The sequence below is a fragment of the Polyodon spathula genome, chromosome 3 (genome assembly GCF_017654505.1).
Source record: "Polyodon spathula isolate WHYD16114869_AA chromosome 3, ASM1765450v1, whole genome shotgun sequence".
In the NCBI taxonomy this organism is placed as follows: domain Eukaryota; kingdom Metazoa; phylum Chordata; class Actinopteri; order Acipenseriformes; family Polyodontidae; genus Polyodon; species Polyodon spathula.
In genome coordinates this window covers 54,556,688-54,579,313 of record NC_054536.1, presented here as the reverse complement: position 1 = coordinate 54,579,313, position 22,626 = coordinate 54,556,688, and the positions used below count along the sequence as shown (strand labels likewise).

General features: G+C 37.9%; 1 protein-coding gene across 2 annotated transcripts; it reads right to left on the bottom strand.

Annotated features, from left to right (window-relative positions):
* Window positions 1-680: 680 nt before the first annotated feature.
* On the bottom strand, window positions 681-22,621 carry LOC121313183 (peroxisomal carnitine O-octanoyltransferase-like). 2 transcript variants are annotated; one of them, XM_041245478.1, is made up of 17 exons: window positions 22,462-22,621; window positions 17,610-17,742; window positions 16,397-16,521; window positions 14,561-14,742; window positions 12,668-12,792; window positions 12,168-12,276; window positions 11,005-11,098; window positions 10,690-10,815; window positions 7,491-7,592; window positions 6,176-6,259; window positions 5,979-6,086; window positions 5,025-5,155; window positions 4,656-4,779; window positions 4,255-4,333; window positions 3,557-3,650; window positions 3,016-3,135; window positions 681-2,535 (listed from the first exon to the last, which is right to left on the bottom strand). In XM_041245478.1, the coding sequence occupies exons 2-17, from the start codon at window positions 17,722-17,724 to the stop codon at window positions 2,415-2,417; spliced, it is 1,839 nt and encodes a 612-aa protein (XP_041101412.1). In that variant the 5' UTR covers window positions 17,725-17,742; window positions 22,462-22,621; the 3' UTR covers window positions 681-2,414. The 2 variants fall into 2 exon arrangements, with proteins under 2 accessions (XP_041101412.1, XP_041101413.1); XM_041245479.1 differs by having other exon boundaries at window positions 22,481-22,621.
* Between the last annotated feature and the right edge of the window lie 5 nt (window positions 22,622-22,626).

The window sequence follows — 22,626 nt, the reverse complement described above, 5'->3', positions numbered from 1 at the left end:
AAATTACCGCTTTGTAGTTTTCCATATATTTAATGAAAAACTTTTGGCCATAGCTGTATGAATGGTAGCTTTTTGTGGTCCTTGCTGTAAAGACTTTCTTCCTTTCCAACATCTACAAGCTTTCAAGAATTTGCTTCAGTCAGTCCCAGTGGCAGGTGGAAACATAGCACTTGTTATCCAAATTAAAATTATTTTTTAATAATACCACCTGCTCATTTTACCTTTTCACATTGTAACGTTTCTGATGAAGGCAGAGCAAGGAGGAATTTCTTTAATGAGGACAGTTTGAAAATGATTACTGAGGGTGCCAGTGGTAATTTATTGTACGGGCCTTATTGCCATCTTAATGACTGCTGCAAAAGTTAAAATATGCACAGGAGAGCATGATGCATGCCACTTATCTATGTAAAGCCAGTAATAAACAGATTAAACAGGTTAATTTAATTAGACTGAGATGTTCTTGCAGAAATGTGAGGGGAAGCTTTCATGGCCTTTGATGGCAGCACCAGTGTCCCTCACCTTTCATTAGCACAATATTCAAATATTTACACATTGGGACGTGGTAAGATTATGATAATACTAGAATAAACTAAGGAGCAAACCAACCAACCTGTTATATTCCTGGGATTCAAACCAGAAATGTAATACACACACTTTAAATGAAACAAACAGTCTTGTCACACTTTTGTCAATCACATTTATTTAGATACATACAATGTAAATCTTATACATTGTATCATTCTAAGCTTTATATTTCAGGAAGCAGCTTTTATATTTATTGTTATATAAATCACAGTATTTGCTCAACAGTCATTCTTAGGTTGCATTCTGAGATGGGTAATGAAGCAAGTCCATGGGCTGCACTTTTCTTTCCTCTGTTTCACTTTCTTTAAGTATCTTTTAAAAAGCAACACTATTCACGTTACTTTCTCTCAGCACAATGGTTCCCCCGTGACATTAGCTATAATATATTAACTAAATATCCCTCCCAGTGAACCTAAACATTTTCTGTATAGTAATAATTCCCACTTGTACAGGTATTAGATAGGAAGATTATAAATGTACAACAGAGTTGGTAGTAAGTGTTGCGTTCAAAATAACCACAAGCGCCTAACGTAAGTTTTCATGTACATAATTGAAGACTTGGTCTGGGGAACATTTATTAGTTTCGCATCAGGGTCATTTAGAAGAGGATATTTCTGCTTCTGCTGCAGCCCCTTGAAACTGCTGTGTCTTTTGTGAACCATTGCTCCACAATGCCTGCTCAAATACAGCCTAGTTTATTTCATCATACATATGAGTCATTCACTATTTCTTTAAATATTCTAGTAGTGCATGCTTTTACTTTGTTCAATATGAGAACACACATATTAGGACTTCTTTGGGCACTTTGACATAAAAACAAATCCAAACATTTTGTATGATTTTTTTTTTTTTGACACAGGCTGCCTCTTCTCACTGTGGACAGCAGCTTACAAAATGATTTTTGTACTTTTTACCAATTGTACCCTTGTGTCTAGTGTTTCTTTTTAGTAATAGTAATTCCACTATTTGACAATTTAGGCTGTGGTTAGATTCATGTATATTGGATAAACTAATAAAAACTTAAAAACCGTGGCATTTCCATTTTTTAAGCTGGTAAAACCAAAAGCTAGCTGCATCTAATTTTTAAAACATTGGTCTAGATACAAGAAGCATTTACTTCAGTGCTGCGTACTGTATGCAAAAAGAAAAATGAAAAAACACCCAAAATTGCATACGAGTGACCTTGAATTAACACACTGAATTATTTATTTAAAATTTTGCAAAATCACAAGTTAGTTTTTCTAAAATCAAACTGCATATGCAGCTCTGGAGTAGATGCTTGATGAAATTGACTCATCCCGTGCACAAGCCTTTAAGGGCATTCATGTACAGTACAATCCAGAGCTAACAACAAAACTTCCAAAAGTCACAAACCCAAGCAGGCCCTTTAGCATAGTTAATAGTTTCATTTCCTCTATACTTATTACTAGCATCAGTGAGATTTAGGTATATGCACAGGCTCTGAGGTATTCTAGTAGTAATCAAACAGTCAAATGAATCTATAAAAAACTCAACACTGGTACAGGAAATACAAGTTAGTCGTGTTAATTAGAAACAGGTAGTTACATACTTTGTTTTCCTAGCAAATCTATTTGTGAATTTACTGCATATAGTAGTTACTGCAGGTGGATCATTTGCATTGTTTTGTGCACAGTTAATAAAAAAAATGCATTGCTACTGCAAAGTGATGTATTATACTGCACCACATTTTTCATTCTCATTAACCCTGGAAGGTTGGATGCTTTACTGAGTGCCTCAATCGACACCCTTAAAACCACATGCTGAAGAAAAAAAAAAAAAAAAAAAAAAAAAAAATCAGACTACTCTGCCTACAGCGGAGACAGAGTGAGTAGCTGCAGCATATCATGGAATGACTTTCTGAGGTTCTGAAATAATTTGTCTGCATCAGTTTCTGGGCAGGACTTCCAGGCAGTGCAAGCTGCCACAATCCTGTTAGAAACAAAAAGAAATATCAAGATTATTTTACAGATATATTTCAAACAGCTAATGGGGAAAGCTGTTCGGCAAGAAGGCACCAAAATCTGTCTCAGCACAAAATACATATTACAGAAAATGTACTTTCATTTTTTAAAATGCTATACAAAGCATGGTTTGCAGCCAGTTAATTTCACAGCAGACACACTGCTCGGGTGAAATGACCTTGGAAGTGTAACAGTAAACAGACTTCCGGAAATTTAGTGTAGGGCCAAATATGGGTTTATTACAAAACAGCACAGTGGATACCTATGTAGAGAATGGAAGAGGGCGACAGATACGACTTATTTACTATTTCGCGAGCTAAACTTAATAGAGGAAACTTTTGTCTTGACAAGGGGTTCCACTGCATTCTGCATGAACATTTTATATTGCTCCTCAGGTGTAGGTATTTTCATCAAGTTATAGGACTGCAGCTTGAATTTCCATTCTTACCTATCATCCCTGATGCGGTAGAAGAACCCATAACCATGATGTACCATTGGAACTACACCTCCAAGGACTGTAGTGTAGCCCACTAGGCTGGTTGAAAGAACAAAATTACCCCCTCCACCACTGAAAAACAATGAACAAAACACTAGTCACCCCTATTAAATAACAACCGTATATCCACCCCCATTCCAACCTACCTTCCGACATAACAATATAACCCAATCTACAAGTAAACGTTGGGTTAAATCATTTTTATTATTTAACAAATACTTGGGGCATTGTTGCACACATGGTTAGTGCAATGCTCAGCTTTTCATGTACGTAATTAAACATTTACATCTTTAGTTGCATCTGTTTCAACGCTGTTCTGAAGATGCCAGAAATAGATCAGATAAGGATAGCCACTACTGAATGAAAGGTTCCCAAGATATAGCAAAAATGAAACTTTGACATGCAGTACAAGCAGAAATCTGTAATATATCACTGTCACTGATTGATTTGCTATCAATGATGAATGGCATCTGAACTCTAGTAGAAACATTACCTTTTAGTGTAAGCAGGGTCATTGTAGAGGTCATGGATTGGAAGACCCTCTTCTTGTGCAATAAGATACAACCCAAGAAGGTGTCTATCGAAACCTACGAATAGATACAAAACAATCAAACTGATGAAAAGTGACTGAAAAGGATATGGAGTAAATAAATAAACATAAATAAACAAAATGTCGCAGTTCAAACTTCCATGTGGCCCAAACACAATTATATAATGTAACGCGATTGGCATATATGATCACATTGTTTGTAATCGCAAGAGATCTGTGACAACGTGGGATGGAAATGGTTCATTTTATAAGACACTAATTGTAAATTAATGGATCTTTATTTAGAGAATCAGAATAATAACATGTGTGGACTGTATAATTAATACAGCCAGAGGTTTAAACAACCATATTAAGACAGAGGTCAAAGTGAAAAGTACCAACTGGGATTTAAAAATGGTCAACTAGATATTAGCAGTTAGTATCAGCAGTTGCGCTGCAGTCAAATTAGTCTAATGTTATAAATTAAAAAAGAAAATTAAATATCTGTCCATAAAATCAATGACCTGGGTTACTTGAATAACTACTGACTACATTGAAAAAAGAAAAAGAGGCAAATCTTTTGCTATTATGTTTGACTACAAAACAAAATAAGTTTTATTTCAGTTTTATGGATGTATCAAACTCAAAACAATAAAAAATACCTTTCCCATTCTGTGCCTCATTCATCAATGTGTTGTGCTTTGCAACAGCACTGAGCAATCTCTGTCGTCTCTTCTCGGTCTAAAAGGGAGAAAGAAAATCATTAAAATAACAAGCTGTTCAGTGGTCTAGCCTCCAGTCTTGTTTTACTCTGACAGACTTTGTTAAAGCCTCAATAAGAACCACATATGGTAACTATAAAAGCAGCTTAAAGCAGGTTTAATAAGAACATCCTAGTATCTTCCTTTTGCACTTTTATTAAAAATCCTGCAGAACCACTGCGGTAAAACAAGAACATACGGCATCTAGCTGGATATCAGCAGTGGTAAGATTCTGAAAAAAAAGATTCTGAATGGAAAGATTCATTTTTTATTCTGGAAAACATGAAATAACAATGACATACATTCAGTGTTGGGTCTAGCATGGCCTTGCACCACTCCACTGACTCCTCGGTACAGGGCCTCATAGTTTCTGTGCGCCCATGATAGAATCGCCTGGTGGTTGCCGTCTCATAACAGCTCCCTGGCCTGAGAAAATGGAAAAAATAAGTCAGGAGGGCAATATCATTACGATTTTAAGAAGATCAATATAATATATATTTTTTTGTTTACCAGGAAAGAAACCACCAAGATGTGCAACTATTTTACAAAGCGGAAAAGCACACAAATTGACACTCAACTGGCAAAATAAACAAACAAATAAATAAATAAATGAGAGACAAGAGGGTGACAGGTGGCACACACAATATAATGTACTAGTTTACAGAACGTACTTTCCATGAAGCCGATAGTAGGACAACTGAAGGGCCAGCTGGACAAATGTGTCTGGATGAACCTTCCTTTTCTTAATTGCAGTTTTGCCAAAGGAAGTGAATGCATAGGATGCTACCTGCAAGTCCTGAGCCTGAAAAGAAAGTGAGCAGGTATGTATGCGAGTTCTAAACTGCTGAATAAAAGGGGCACAAGCCATGCCTTTCCTATTGATCCTTCCTTCCACCCTGCAGACCTTAAGGTACATAAGGACCTTTTTATTTTACTGTGTTACATGTTCCCATGTGTTGCTACGACTGTTTATGTAAGGTGTGTATTTTTTTAAATTTACATTTTGACCACTTTTTTAAACTTTTAAAATTGCATTCAATGCCTCAAGATGGCTTCACATGTACCTGCATGGACCTCTCAGAACTACATTTTACATTTCACCCTCCTGCTAACATATGTGCAGAGATGGACTTACCAGTGAGCAAGAGGATGATGGGAAATGTAGTTCTGAAAGGTCCATGCTGGTAAATGTGAAGCCATCTTGAGGCATTGAATGCAATTTAAAAGTTAAAAAAGTGGTCAAAATGTAAAACAAATAAATTTAAAACAATACACACATCTTAAGTAAACAGTTGTAGCAACACATGGGAACATGTACCACAATAAAATAAAAAGGTCCTTATGTACTCTTTAACTGCTTCATGTGCTGTGGGTCATACTAACTCCAATGGTCAAGGTGCAATCAGACCATGTGACCTACATCAAAGTTAACCAGATCCAGCAAGTTTATCTTAGTTGTATCTGAAAAAATGTGCCTATCCTGAATTAACATGAAACACCAAATGAAGAACGAGAACACTTCCAGCAAAATAAAAAGGGGGGCCAGTGATGGCATGAAAATGAAATTTAAAGAGGAAAAGATTATAATTTGAAAGCATTAGTAAACACTTTGTTTTAAAGATTACCTTATCGTAATACTGCTGCTTAGCTAGCTCAATATCCTGAAGCACCTTCTCATCCACAGTAAATACAAGCTCTTCTGGCTGGGCGATGTCCCTCACCACCTCTGAACCCTGAAATAGACCAGGGAAACAACAGGGTGACAATGACATCATCCACTGCGTATATATCTGAACTGCAGAAACAAGGTATTAAAGCTTACCTTCCACTTGCCTTCATTTGCTTTTAATTTCTGATCAATGTAATAGCACATTGATACCATTACCATGGCATCATATGGTGCATGCTGGGGAAAAACAAACAAAAATCCCATTAGAGAACAATCAGAAATCGATTTTCCGAGAAGGGGGACAGGAGATTACATTGGGAGCTTGCCTCAGCTTAATCTTTCATCTTAAAGTAAATATTGATAGGTATGAAAGTGGACTTTTGTTTTGTGCACGTTTCATCTTTCTTGGGTATAATGTTTATTCTCTTACTTGCCGTTTGAGCCCAAAAATCATTATATCTCTCCCTTGAATCCAAACACCCCAGTTTTCTTTACAAAACTTTACAATAAATGGAAGTTTCTTCCTCGACGTAATTTCCTGGTGCATCAAAAAGGTCCATTGAAATAATGAAAGTTCAAATTTAGGGGGAGCGACTTGGGTTTGGGGGTTTTACAGTTAGGGGACCAATTTACATTTGTGTGTCAATTATTGTGGCACGCTTGAGCAAAAGCTACTGTACACAGCGATGCCCACGACAGTAATTACTCTTCATACAGTACTGGGATATTAACATGGCTATGCGACAAAGTTCACGCAAGCTGCATAATGCAGCTTTTAAAACAAAAGTAATCTTGTTTGCTGAAGAAGAGAGAAACCGTGTAGCAGAATGTGAAGCATCCGAGATGTCTGTCAGAAGATGGAGACGCAATCGAAAGGGTATTTTAGTTTGCAAAGGAAGACAATTAACTGACTGAAAAAGTTCAAGGTAATTTACTCCTTTTCAGCTTTTTCCTTTTTTGCTCTTCAAGTTTGGGGGTGTGACTTGAATCCAGAGGCGATGTACTATAAATGTGAGTAAATACGGTATTTGATACGGTAAATCATATGCCCATCACCATAGAGACAGAGATGTTTTGCATTGTTTTAATGTTGTTTTATTCCGGCTTTTACACACTCCCTCCTGTATATTAATAAGCTCAGCTGCTGTCCTCAATGAATTAAGTGACTTGTGGCCACTTACTTGTAACCAGTGTAACAGTAATGTTGGCATGCTGCATTACCGAATCATTATACTATAACCGAAATTACCATCAAGTAATATTCGTATATTAATGTGATTATGTTAATCACTGAACTACTGAACTCAAACTACTGAGATTGTAGTTTGAGCAATCCCTGTCCAAAAAACTTATGAATTGATTGCTATTAGACATATTACACTTAGCAAATGTGTAATCATTTTATACGGGCAACGTGCGAAAAAAAATATTAATACATAAATAAATATAAAATTAAAACATCACTTACATCACAGTTTGAACCAAAAGACCCATCAGCATAGCAGAGAAAGTTGTAGGATTTGTCTCCCCAGCGTATAGTTGGATCGCCAGTCAGCGCTACTGAAGTCATCTAGTTTGAGAAAATGACAATTCAAGTTCAAAACACTCAATCAGAATTCTAAGGTAAAACTATCAGAAATGAAGTGAAGTTAAGCATAAAAGACTATGCAGCCAGTAACATATCATGTGTCATATATATAGACACACACACACACACACACACACACAGTGGCTTGCGAAAGTATTGACCCCCCCTTGGCATTTTCCTATTTTGTTGCCTTACAACCTGGAATTAAAATGGATTTTTTGGGGGTTTGTATCATTTGATTTACACAACATGCCTACCACTTTGAAGATGCAAAATATTTTTTATTGTGAAACAAACAAGAAATAAGACAAAAAAAAACAGAAAACTTGAGCGTGCATAAGTATTCACCCCCCCCAAAGTCAATACTTTGTAGAGCCACCTTTTGCAGCAATTACAGCTGCAAGTCTCTTGGGGTATGTATCTATAAGCTTGGCACATCTAGCCACTGGGATTTTTGCCCATTCTTCAAGGCAAAACTGCTCCAGCTCCTTCAAGTTGGATGGGTTCCGCTGGTGTACAGCAATCTTTAAGTCATACCACAGATTCTCAATTGGATTGAGGTCTGGGCTTTGACTAGGCCATTCCAAGACATTTAAATGTTTCCCCTTAAACCACTCGACTGTTGCTTTAGCAGTATGCTTAGGGTCATTGTCCTGCTGGAAGGTGAACCTCTGTCCCAGTCTCAAATCTCTGGAAGACTGAAACAGGTTTCTCTCAAGAATTTCCCTGTATTTAGCGCCATCCATCAAGACTTCAATTCTGACCAGTTTCCCAGTCCCTGCCGATGAAAAACATCCCCACAGCATGATGCTGCCACCACCATGCTTCGCTGTTGGGATGGTGTTCTCGGGGTGATCAGAGGTGTTGTGTTTGCGCCAGACATAGCGTTTTCCTTGATGGCTCAATTTTAGTCTCATCTGACCAGAGTACCTTCTTCCATATGTTTGGGGAGTCTCCCACATGCCCTTTGGCGAACACCAAACGTGTTTGCTTATTTTTTTCTTTAAGCAATGGCTATTTTCTGGCCACTCTTCCGTAAAGCCCAGCTCTGTGGAGTGTATGGCTTAAAGTGGTCCTATGGACAGATACTCCAATCTCCGCTGTGGAGCTTTGCAGCTCCTTCAGAGTTATCTTTGGTCTCTTTGTTGCCTCTCTGATTAATGCCCTCCTTGCCTGGTCCGTGAGTTTTGGTGGGCGGCCCTCTCTTGCCAGGTTTGTTGTGGTGCCATATTCTTTCCATTTTTTAATAATGGCTTTAATGGTGCTCCGTGGGATGTTCAAAGTTTCTGATATTTTTTTATAACCCAACCCTGATCTGTACTTCTCCACAACTTTGTCCAGATCTGGCAGATTTGCTCCAGGTTGTTCAGGTTGGTTGGATGACGCTTGGACGGCAATTTTCATTTTGGTGGCAGCATCATGCTGTGGGGATGCTTCTCATCAGCAGGGACTGGGCATCTTGTTACAATTGAAGGAAGAATGGATGGAGCAAAATACAGGAAACTACTACAACAGAATCTGCTTCAGTCCGCTAAAAAACTGAAGCTTGCGATGAAATTCACCTTTCAGCAGGACAATGATCCCATGCACAAGGCCAAAGCACCATTGGAGTGGCTCAAAAACAAAAAGGTGAATGTCCTACAGTGGCCCAGTCAAAGTCCTGATCTCAATCCCATTGAGAATCTGTGGCACTATTTGAAAATTGCGGTCCAAAAGCGTCGTCCAACCAACCTGAACAACCTGGAGCAAATCTGCCAAGAAGAATGGGCAGTACATAGCAGAAAAAAAAAAAAAAAACACAATACATTTGTATAGCACATCACATGTACAACTACCACATTCAGACCGTTTAAATAACAGTATACACATAATACAAAAGCAGAAATTTTAAAGTTACATTAAAACCCACTAACATCAGAAAGCCATTTTATAAAAGTGTGTTTTCAGTCTTGATTTAAAAACTGTAACGGTCCCAGCTTTCCTGACAAATGAAGGCAGAGCATTCCATAATTTCAGAGCTCTACAAGAAAAAGCCCTCCCTCCCATGTTCCTTTTGTTCACCATAAGAATAACCAGCAGCCCTGCATCCTGTGATCTCAGAGTGCGGTTTGGAAGTAACTCCAGCAAATAACTAGTTGCTAATCCACTCAGGGCCTTGTAAATTAACAGCAAAAATTTTGGGACACCAGAAAAAAAGTGCATTACAATAATCAACTCTAGATTAAACAAAGGCATGCATTACTCTCTTAGCATCAGATATGGAAATAATCGTTTGGCTATATTTCTCAAATGGTAAAATTATACTTTACTAACTTCCCTAATTAGTCTCAAATGAGAGATCAGGATCAAAGATGACCCCCAAACTCTTGTTTGGATGAGAGACTGCAAGAGTCGAGCTCATGTAATCCCACATTTCCTTTTAGTTGGTTCGGTAATCCCACTATCATAACCTCTGTTTTATCTGAATTCTACATTAGAAAATTCTGCGACATCCAATGCTTGATGTCAGTAAGGCAAGTTAATAACACCCAGGCAGAAGAAAATCCTTGTTTTAGGGATAAATATAGCTTGGTATCATCAGAATAGCAATGAAGTAGTTATTGAGGACTTCATGGTCCAAATCATGTTTCTTAAGCACAGGCTTTACCACAGCTACCTTAAGTGCTATACCGGAGGAAAGTGAACCATTGTATCATTATACTGTCAAATACGTCAACAAAATCCATTTAAAAGTATTTATTTTTTATTAATATATCCGATCTACTTATTCCCTGAGCTCGAGTTACTATTTCCCCAAATGTAGCACTAGTACAGCGATCTATGCTTAAACCTTAGAAACAATGGAACCCCCCCCTTTAAATTCTAGACTGCGATCCACTTTTTCCCCAGGACATTGGTTCCATTTACTTTTGACCATACCTACACATACATACCTGATTTTCTGGGCACCCACTTCCATGTGCCTTCAAACTTAAGTAAACACATTTTTTTGATGACAACCTACAAGGTAACACTAGACCAGATGAGCTCACCCTGTACCAAATGTGAACAAGATGCTGCAAAACATTACATTTCTTACCTGGGTATAATCATCAGGTGTTGAATATGGGGTGACATCATCAAGAGACACCACGAACAAACTGCTCTGAATTGTTTCAAGTAAAGTCAGATTCTTTGGGTCCAGTTCAATGAGATACTGCCGTGCCTAAAATAAAGTTAGTACGCTATAATTACCTTTTTGTCCACACTGTTACAATATGCCTACTGAAAAAACAAAACCAGACAGTTTTAGCATTGAACCTTAATAATACTGAAGTGGGGCAGCACACAGTGATGCCCTGCAATGGTCTGAGGCTAGTTCATGTATTAGTTGTGTAAAAGAAGTTTCACTAACTTGAGCCCAGCGGGTTCGCTCTTCAGTGGTCAGAGCAGCAAGTCCAGCTCCATTCGGTTCACTGTCACACCTGTGTCTGATTATTGTAAACTGCCTAATAAGACAAGAACGAGACACCAGCAAACTGATTTTAAATGTATTTTCACAGAGCATATGCAACTATATCAATGTAGACTAATCTATAAAACTTGCTTTCCCACAGCCAGTCAGAATATCAAAATCAAAACTGCATTTTGTTTTTGCCTTTTTTTATTCCATTTTATAAATATTTTGCATCCGTTTTTATTGTTCTATTTTTTTACAAACGTGTTTTTTTATATTAGTTTTTCTAATTGTGCAATTAAACCCACATTTGTTATCTATTTTTTAATTTCTGTTTTATTACACTAGATCATTTTTAATGTGATGGTTTAATTGTTCTTTTTTGTGTGCATGTGTGAAGCGCTTGAGGATCTTTGTGATGAAAGGCACAATAGAAATGTGAATTGTATTGTATTGTATTGTATTTAATATGCACAGAGGTACCAATTTGTTTTGGGAGTGCCCAGTAGTAACTTCTTTTTAAAAACATGTTTTAGGACATATCACCTGTGCCCTTACATCTACAGTTTGTCACTGCCAGTAAGCTCTCTGCCTTGTTTCTATCCTTGCTATTGTATCTAGCTTGACTGTCCCAGACTCTCTTAGAGTTAGGCACAGGTTGAAAACATAGTCATTGTTTGATTTTAAACTTTTACTGGAAAGGGCAATAGGGCTAAATTATAGTCTTGTGTAGACAGTTGTGTTTTGATGTTTAATTGTTTTTTTTTACTCAATACAAATCTATAAATAAATGAATATTGAAGTGTTACGCAAAAATACCTGGCCTGTATAAAATCATAGCTGACCACTTTCATGTGGTTGATTTTACAAGCTAAGTGCAGACTAGTCACCTTACATAATATGTGATGGTACTGTAGTTGCACAGTAAATATGCCTTCATTCTCTTTAAATGGACTTCGACCTCTTTTTTTTACCTAGATGATAAGAAATCCACTTAAACAGTTTATTATTTACTGCATTAACAGGATTGCTTATACCACAACAACAGCTGTGCTGTGCGCCTGAAGCCAGCATTCTGCGATCTGAAAGGTAGAGTTTATAACACAAGCCGGAGTAAGTACCTGAGAAGTTCTGGAGGGCTAAGAATGCAATCCTCATGCACAGCATCAAAAGCAAAGATTCGGCCCCGACACATCACCACTAAATGGGAAGGGCACCGTCCTTCACTCTCTGTATGTGTGAGAAATTCAAAACTACAGATTTAATTATTTAAAATAAAAAAAACAACAAAAAATCTGAACTCGATATTAATCAGTTACAACATTCGACAACCTGGTGACACTCTGCTAATTTAAAATCATTGGCTTTGATCAGATTTATCAAGCAAACCCCATATAGCATATGACATGATTTTTTAAACATTAGAACCCAGGGATTTGTTTTTGTATGGGAACTTGCAAGCAACAATTGCTGACTATACAGCACACTGTCAATGTGAGAAGTCAATCCAACTGCTTACAGTAGCTATACCCTGTATTTGCATTGATAGATTTGCAATGCAAACAAGAGATGAAGCGTAAGAAAATCACTGAAAATATCATCTCAAATATTGCTTTCATACCAGTCTTGAAGTAGTTGATAATAGCATCTCTCGTGACTCCTGGCACTTTACAGGTACAGTACAGGTTCCGGAACTGGTCCATGTCAAAAGGTGAGCTCCCTGCCTTATGTACAGCCAGCCTTTCACTGAAACAAATGTATTTATACATGTCAGTAGTGACATACAGTGCCAATAGTAAGTATTCACACCCTTGGACGTTTTCACAGTTTGTTGTGTTACAACCTGACATCTTGACGCATTTAAATGGGATTTCTTTTTCCTTTGATTTACACAATCTACTCAACACTTTGAAGCGGCAAGAGAATTTTTACTGTGAAACAACAGGTTAGATAAGTATTCACCCCTGAGTCAACACTTGGTAGAACCACCTTTGGCAGCAATTAAACAGCTGTGAGTCTTTTAGGGTTCTACCAGGTTTGCCCATCTGGATCGTGCAATATTTGCCCATTCTTCTTGGCAAAATTGTTCAAGCTCTGTCAAGTTGGATGGTGATCGTTGGTGGACAGCAATCTTCAAGTCTTGCCACAGATTCTCAATCGGATTCAAGTACAGGCTTTGACTGGGCCACTCTAAGCCACTCCAGTGTCGCATTGGCTGTGTGCTTGGGGTTATTGTCCTGTTGAAATGTGAATCTCCGTCCCAGTTTTAGGTCTTTTGTAGACTGAAGCAGGTTTTCCTCAAGTATTTGCCTGATTTGCTCCATCCATTTTTCCTTCTACCTTGACAAGCTTCCCAGTCCCTGCCAATGGAAAGCATCCTCACAGCATGATGCTGCCACCAACAGGCTTCACAGTACAGATGGTGTTACCTGGGTGATGTGCTGTGTTGGGTTTGCTCCAGACATAATGCTTTGCATTTAGGCCAAACAGTTCAATTTTTGTTTCATCGGATCACAGAATCTTTTACCACATCTTTTCAGTTTCCCACATGCCTTTTTGCAAATTCCAAGCGGGATTTTACATGAGCTTTTTTTCAGAAATTGCCACTCTTCCATACAGGCCAGATCTGTGGAGTGCAGTTTCTCCCATCTCAGCCATGGTGCGCTGTAGATCTTTCAGAGTTGTCATTGGCCTCTTGGTGGCTTCTCTGACCAATGCCCTTCTTACCGGGTGCTCAGTTTGGAAGGACGGCCTGCTCTAAACAGATTCTGGGTGGTGCCGTATACCTTCACCTTCTTAATGATCAACTTGACTGTGCTCCAAGGCATATTCAATGCCTTTGAAATATTTTTATTCCCCTCCCCTGATCTATGTCTTTCCACAACTTTATCCCGGAGTTGTTCTGAAAGGTCTTTGGTCTTCATGGTAGTATCTTTGCTTTGAACGCACTACCCAACTGTGGGACCTTACAGAGACAGGTGTATTTAATCTGAAATCATGTGAACTGCTTTTTAACTTACTGCTGACAATTGGTTGCACCTGAGCTTATTTAGGAGTGTCATACCAAAGGCGGTGAATACTTGGATAATGAAGACTTTTCAGGTGTTTATTTTTAACTAATTTGTTTTTTCGCCCCCCAAATTTTTCACACGTTGAAAGTATTGAGTAGGTTGTGTAAATCAAAGGGGAAAAAAATCCCATTTAAATGCATCAAGATTTCAGGTTGTAACACAATAAACTGTGAAAACGTCTAAGGGGTGAATACTTACTATAGGCACTGTACATCTCCCTCCACAACTGCAAAGGCCAAATAGGAACAATCTATATCATGAAAGGGAAATCATTATGACCTACAGCCACCACACAAACACGTCATGCAAGTTTGACAGACAGGCAGCCTCCATCTCACTCTCAGAAAAGGTCCTTAGCAGGTTTCGTAGCTGGATAAGCAGTTTACACTTTTGCTCTATTTTTTTCCAAGATAGTTTTACATACTTTTTTAAACTTCACATACGTCTTTATGAGGTCCCAGTATAGCAGCGTGTACCACACAGCAATGCTTGTTCTCTCCAGCTGGGTGCCTGCTTTGGGTGGCCAGTAGTGCTCCAGGTAGGGAGCAGGACCACCGAAGTTGACATTGAGCTGTGATGGAATGCGGACATCAAGGTAAGCACTGTTTAGCCACCACTCTTCCAGCTGCAAATGCAAGACATTGTTAAGACCACTTTAGAGTAAAGACTCCCTTAAAAAGAATCAATATGAGTGAGCTTACTGGCCACTCTGACACTGTGTAGGATGAAAATCAGCCTGTATCTTACGCATTGCTATACATATATTTGTTATATACATTTAGTTAAATAAGAATAACTAAACTGTTTGGCTTGTTTTTATGTGTGACATTAAAAAAATGCAAATGGCTTTATAACAGGGCATACATAATATACAAATATAGACTGCAGTTGAGATGTACAGTGGCTCAAAAGTATTCACCCCCCCTTGGACTTTTCCACATTTTACTGCGTTACAACATGGAATCAAAACGGATTTAATTTTTGCCACTGATCAACACAAAAAAAGTCAATGTCAAAGTGAAAAATAAAATCTACAAATTGTTCTAAAAATTTATTACAAATATAGAACAGAAAATAATTGATTGGCTAAGTATTCACCCCCTTTGCTATGACACACCTAAATAAGCTCTGGTGCAACCAGTTGTCTTTAGAAGTCACATAATTAGTTGAATGGAGTCCACCTGTGTGCAATTAAGGTGTTTCACATGATTTCAGGTTAAATACACCTGTCTCTGGGAGGTCCCACAGTTGATTAGTACATTTCCTAACAAAAACTACATCATGAAGATGAAGGAACATTCAAAGCAAATCTGGAATAAGGTTCTTCAAAAGCACCAATCAGGGGTAGGATATAAAAACATTTCCAAGGCTCTGAATATCACCCGGAGCACAGTAAAGTCCATTATTAAGAAATGGAGATAATATGGCACAACTGTAAATCTGTCTAGAACAGGCCGTCCTCAAAAACTGAATATCCAGGCGAGAAGGGCACTAGTCAGGGAGGCCACCAAGATGCCTATGGCAACTCTCTCTAAAGGAGTTACAGTCTTCCACGGCTGAGCTGGGAGACACTGTGCATAAGGCAACAACAGCCCGGGTGCTTCACATAACTGGCCTTTATGGGAAAGTGGCAAAAAGAAAGCCAAAACTCACATCAAATCTCGGCTAGAGTTTGTCAGAAGGCATGTGGGAGACTCTGAGACCAAGTGGAAGAACAGTCTATGGTCTGATGAGACCAAAATAGAGTTTTTTGGTCTCAACGCTAAGCTCTATATTAAGGACTTTTTTTGTGTTGATCAGTGGCAAAATCTCCTAATTAAATCCATTTTGATTCCATGTTGTAACACAATAAAATATGGAAAAGTCCAAGGGGGGTGAATACTTTTGAAAGCCACTGTATACAGAAAGGTGACTAAATATATTGCTGAAAGATGGTGATAAATATTTTCGTTATAACGTACTTTGTTTTTAGTGTTTTTTTTTTCATTTAGAATGTTTTTAAGCTTATCTCCAGAATGTCGGTCTATGTCAAAACGGTTGCTATGAGTACCATTGCTATGGAAGACTTGAAGTACAAATACTGTTGCTATGAATACAGAACGTTGTTAAGGGCTTCTGGAGCTATAGTGAAAAACATAATTTGTCACATGATAGTGCATAACAAAACACAAGGTTTAATACACCCACACACATATATAGACATTCATCAGGAACATTTGGTGCCTGCCCTATAGTTCTCTACTGCAACAGTGCAAAATATGACATATTGAAAGTCTTACCCAATTTCTTTTCACCCTGGCTCTCTTCAGTAATTTCTGATGTAACTCTTTACCAATGCCTTCACCAAAACTCTTAACTAGCTCTGAAGTTTTCTTAAAATCCTCCTTAGATGAGAATGGCTTCACTAGAAAAGAAATACAGGCAAAACAGCATTCGATTTGTTACTACAGTAATCTGTCATGTATCTGCCCTCACCGTTTAAGTTTCTGTACACTGTGTTGTATGTACTCCGTGCGCTACCATTGTTAGTAGAGTCACGTGAGCTGTTCAGTGTGTTGATATGTAACAGAAAATCCTGTTCACCTGCGGGGCGTGTCAACTTCAACCTCCGTCTCGCTCTCCTGCCTGTCACTCAGCAGCGAATGCACGCACCCACACGGCAGACAGCTACCCCGTCACAAGCATTAATACCCTGTATCCTTCTAAACAAGGGATTTAGGGGAGCTCCCTAATAAAAGCTGAATCTCAAAACATTCATTGGGTGAATATAGTAATTGTTACAGCTGTGTACAATGGTATTTAAAACAGGATTTGTTTATTCGACTTTTTATCTGCCCCACCGCAGTCGGATATGAGACGGATTACTGTCGTTGGAGAGTTCAAGAAGGAAAATCAATATAAAAAAGAAACTAAAAACACTAACTGTACTGCATTGGATTTAAATTGAGTATATTACTGAGGTGTCAGAAATATATTTCATCATTTAATGCAGTATCAGCATTAGCAGTCACCATTGCCAAAGCATGTTTTGGGGGGTAAAATGAAGATGAAATGTGCCAGACTGTCGTTCAACATTTCATTCTGGAATAGTAAATGTGACTTTAAAAATTATTTGTGTATGTTTTGAAGCATTAAATACATAAATAACAGTTACAGCTTTGTGAATTGGTCCCAGTATCTCCAAACATTTGCCATTCGGAACCCAAAAAACTCTAATATGGCTTAAGGGGATAATTCATTGCAGGGCTGAACAAAAGACGTTCTGCCAAAATTAGATATCATTTTTGGCACACTAATACAAGAAACACAATTGGCTGGTTTCACAAACCCTGATTAGAACGGATCCTGGACACATTTGCTAAAATAACATTGCAGTCCAAGATTAGTGTAATCAAGGTATGTTAAACCAGTTGGAAATATTAACTACAAGCTTTCAACATAGGTTTTTTCAGGAAAAGTTTTCTACTGGAACAATATAGTAAAATTCCACACCTGCATCCAAATATTTCTTCAAAGATTCCTCGAGCGAAGGCACTGGCAATGGAGGCAGGGAGTTCTGATACTGAAACGTGCGCTCCGCTGTTGATTCAAATACTTGATTGTCCATCTTCTACCTGGATAATGACTAAAATGATTAAAAAAATAAAAAAAAAAGAAAAATTATGTTTATTATTCTTTAGATGTTACTGTTTAGTTTACATACTTTAACTGGACAAACATGACAGTCCGTCACTTCATTCACAACTATTAAACACTCAATAATGCTGAATTTGGAAATATTAAAAGAAACAAAAATTCAAAGCCAAAGTCTTTTTCTTGAAGTAACTGAAAAGAGATTTCCAGTCACTGAATTCTGGTTTCTTTTAGTATTTCTAAAGTCCAGTTTCAGCTAAACATACTTTTTGCGACAAAGTGACAGAAGGTCCAGTGAGTTTGTGTGCCTGCTGCTAAACTCCCTTTGGTAATGTCTGCAATAAGAACTGTAAATAAGATCTCTTCATCATTCAAGAAGCATTTGGATTACAGATACCTATGCAGTATTTTTTGTATTGGGATACATTTATGTAGGAAAGCCCCCCGCCCCATATATTATTAACCTTAGGCATACAAATGAAGGTTAATGATAGACCAGATTATTGGTTTCAAATTCCTGTCTAAACCAATAAACACACTCGAACGTTGGCACAGGTGAGGGGTATTTATTGTTGAAAACCTATTTCAAGCCAGTAAGAAATTATTTTGAAAACACTTTATGTAAATCTAGAAGATACTGTAAGACAATTACCCAGTTCACACTTGCGGTTTAGGCCGGCCCAGGGCCACCTTATCTCATGTGTGAACACTCGAAAAATGAAGAGACAGCCCTGGGCCAGGTGAAGTTTAAACCAGCTTTTTGATGTGGCCTAAAGTAGGCAACATCACCTCAGGGCCGGCCTATCTATGTGTGAACCCAACGCAGGCCCTGGGCCGGCCTTATCACGTCAATGCGGTGACGTAGCTCAAACCACTCCCCTACTAGGTAAAGCGTAGTAGATCAAACAATGTCAGTTTTAAGAGGTAGCAGCTGGGACAATGCAGAAATGAACCCTTAGCGGTCCATTTATTCAGTGCTTGTCAGGCATGTCAGGTCCAATTTATTATCACACGCGCTGTTTATTTTACAAGCGCCGTTTAATTCTTTTTCAGAATAAAACAGGTTTGAAAGGCATTGAATCGCAAAAGGACACTCAGTACTGTATCTCCAGCCAAGCCCCACCCCTTCTTCACTGTATTTTTCACATACCTCTTTATAGACGTGCATACTGATTAATCCTCTCCTGATCCCTCGTTTTATCACCAAACTCCTCAAAAGTGTGATACAAGTAATTATTTTATTACTGTAGACCAATTGTTTTGACTTCCAAAGTGTGTAAAATAATGAAGAGAATGATAAATCGGTTAAACTTCTTTTTAGAAAAAAAAAGCTATTATCTGAAGTACAAGCTGGTAAATGGTACTCCTCAGGGGAGTGGTGTAAAGTATGGCGTAATTTACTGAGATGTATTTTTGGACAACATTGGGGGTCAGATAAAGGTATCTTGATTTTATATATATATATATATATATATATATATATATATATATATATATATATATATATATATATATATTGTGATGGAGTGTACATTCCAGAGCAAAAGAATGCACACTCCATTTGGGTAACGTTTGTAGTGATGGTTTCAAAGAAAACTAAAATAATGGAATGTGAAGACAATATAAACCAACTGGATAGTAAACAAACTGTGAAATCATGTAATGTGTTTAAAAGTAAAATTATAGTTAATAAATTAATGTAAATTGGTGCCCACAGATTGATGTATTAGGTTAAATCACAGACTTGGGTTTATGTTATGTTTTATTGAAAATAAGGTATTCTGTTAGAAAGGATGATGAAGGCTTTAAGACCCTGGGAAGCATACTGATGTCAGGAGTGATTATCAATTGGTCTTAATTGTTTACTTTTCTAATTGTCTAGCAGTTAAAGCTGGTAAAGTTGAGATGGTAGAGGGAGGGGAGAAAAAGAGAAGAGACCAAACGATGAGGTAATAAAGAACTTTAAACTGAGTGGAAAGTTTGTTTCAGGGTAAGCAGAATTAGCCTGTCCATGTTTAGTTTGGAGGGAAAAATGACTGTTTAGTTTAGGACCCAAGAAAGGTTTTGTTTGTTTATTTGATTTTGTTTTTCTAAAATAAATACAACCCACAGAGGGTAACTGGACTACTGTTGTCAGTGTTTGTTATTTAAACATACCTGGTAGTGTGTGGAAGACTATACTAAACAGTCAAAGAGTAAAACCGGAAGCAAGAATCTGTCACTAAAATCATTATATATGTTAATACGGTCAGTAATTGATTACACTATGTAACACAATTTTTGTTCCTGGGTAGTAAGTGTTATTTCCTAATTGCTTATGCCTCAAAAGTATAGAAAATGGCTATTATTCCCCACAAACTTTGCTTTTGTGACAAGGACAGTGATATTTCAAAATATCACTATTTCCAATGGGAAAACGGGCAAATGTGTGTCTTTTCGTTCACATACAATCAGAAAAAAACAACATATGAATCCAAATTAACATGTATTTACACTAAAATAATACAAAAATGACTACAAAAGATTTAGAAGTGAGTAGTTTTTCGAGATTTACGATTACTGTAAATACAGTATAAGTAGTCATTTTTGTATTACTTTAGTATAAATACATGTTAATTTGGATTCGTATGTTGTTTTTTTCTGACTTTATGTGACTTTTTTTTCTCAAAGTTAGGTGTCAAAATTATTGGCAGCCCTAAAGATTCTTATAAATAAAATCAAACAAAATGAAATCAGCATTAACAGTCTACTTTTTAAAGTATATCTCAGTTTTAAGGAACTGTATTGTGGCCTTCCATGGCTTCCTGTTTCACTGGGGTATAAAATCAATTTGTCATCCATCACCATGGGGTAAAGGCAAAGAACTCACAAATGAAGAGACAAAAGATTGTTGACCTTCATAAATCAGGCAATAGATACAAAAAAATAGCTAAAAACCTAAACATACCACTTACTGCTACCAGGGCAATAATTAAGAAGTTCAAAACCAGTGGAACAATGGTACATCTTGCCCCCATGCACAGTGAGGAAGATGGATTGGGAGGCAAAGAAGAATCCAAGGGCCACAGTTGGAGAATTACAGAACTTGGTTGCATCTTGGGATCACCAAGTCTCCAAATCTACAATTAGAAGCCACCTCCATGCCATTAGCCTATTTGGAAGGGTTGCCAGAAAAAGTCTTTATTGAGAGCAACCAACAAATGTAAGCGCCTGGAGTTTGCTAAACGACACTGGCACAAGAACTGAGCTCATTGGCCACGCACACCAGTGGTGGGTTTGGCGTTGAAAGAAAGATGCGACCACACGCTGAGTTCAGAAATTATAGTCATTATTATTTACAAAATTTCCCCTTCGACCTAGACCTTGCAAAGGTAAACCTAAAATGAGAAAGAAACCTTGACCAGAAAAATCACCCTGGGTGCAATTTAGATGCTACCATCATGTGTAGCACCTCGTTCTACTAAATTGAATAGGGCTTTTCAGAAAAAAAAAAATACTAGGAGCACCCTACTCACTTCTGGCAAATTGCCAGACGAGGGGTAACTGATGAGTTTTATTCGAACTTCAACCTAACCCTTTATCCTGTAGGGGATGTGAGTGCTAAAATGTATTGCTGGAAGAACATTAGGAACCAGTCTTCCAAATTCTGTGAAGAACTTTTGCTTTCAAGTCCCACTACTATTCATTAAACCCACTTGAAATAAGAATTTTTGCTATTTGTACCAAGTTTAGGCAGTAATAACTTGTGTGGGGAGACTCAAAAAAATCACCCAAAGATATGCTTGGATAGATGTTAACGGGATCTACAAGCATCACGCAAAATATGTTGGTATGCGGGGATTTTTGGCAGATTTTTGAAGGTGCATTTGCCATGAATTCGAGCATTGCCTATGGCCACTATGATGAGGCTAAAGTACCACATACTTCTATACAAACTGGCTATTTCCTCAATTGTGCATTCTCTGAGGATTCATCTAGAGAAAAAAGTAACAATGTGGGCTTCCAATGGCACTAGCTTAGAGCTGTGGGGTTATGAACTTGCATACGGACCTTAGGACTTCGTTATTATATTTACACATTTGAAACAACCAAATCCTTACTATACGGCTGATTAGCTAGCGTACAGTGAAAACGATTATGATATGTACCGAGTGGGGTGAGAATGTTCACCCTTCCAGAAGAGTAGTGGGGTGAGGATCTGTCTAGGACAGAACTCACCTGGGGTTAGAATTAACCTGCAACACCGGCTCTTTTGCAAGGAGCGTATATCGGTATTATGTCTTTGTGTGCGGTTACGTCACCTACCAGCCCTGCTGGTGCCTGCCCCTTTGCACACCACAATACTATCATAAGATGATTATGGAAGTAGGCTCTCGCACGCACAAACATCCATTTACTTGGTTCACATTTAATAAAAACTCATTCTGGAAACCCATCTGGTAATGTATTTCCGCAAGGGGCAAAGTCGCTGTCAGACGTCAACACACCAGCTATAACCAACAATAAACTTGAAAAGCAAACAACGGACTAATCGCGAGAAAAATCTACTCTCAAATACTGCTGCTACCAACAGCATAGTAACAACAGTATAATAATTTACACTACATTTTATCTTGGCTTTTTTATTATTTATTTATGTATTTATTTATTTTTAATGTGCCGGTACAACATTGTTTTTTAAACACGTTAATTGTCTTTTTTTCCAACTTACCCAATGCAAATAAAAGTACCTTTTGTCTGTAATGGTGTGCACCTGTGAATCACTCCCAAACGAGCCACTCCAGCAGACAAACCGAGTTCAGTATATGTAGTTGTTATGTTCGCAAGCAGCTTATTTCCGCCCCAATTTGCAAACATGACCTTTCCCCCAGTAGGC

Coding starts and splice junctions, on each gene's coding strand:
- LOC121313183 (XM_041245478.1), bottom strand. CDS start 17,724: ATGGACAATCAAGTATTTGAATCAACAGCGGAGCGCACGTTTCAGTAT. Junction 16,522..17,609: donor GAAGAAATATTTGGATGCAG/GTGTGGAATTTT, acceptor TTTCTTTTCTAG/TGAAGCCATTCTCATCTAAG. Junction 6,260..7,490: donor CTTTTGGTTCAAACTGTGAT/GTAAGTGATGTT, acceptor GTTTTTCCCCAG/CATGCACCATATGATGCCAT.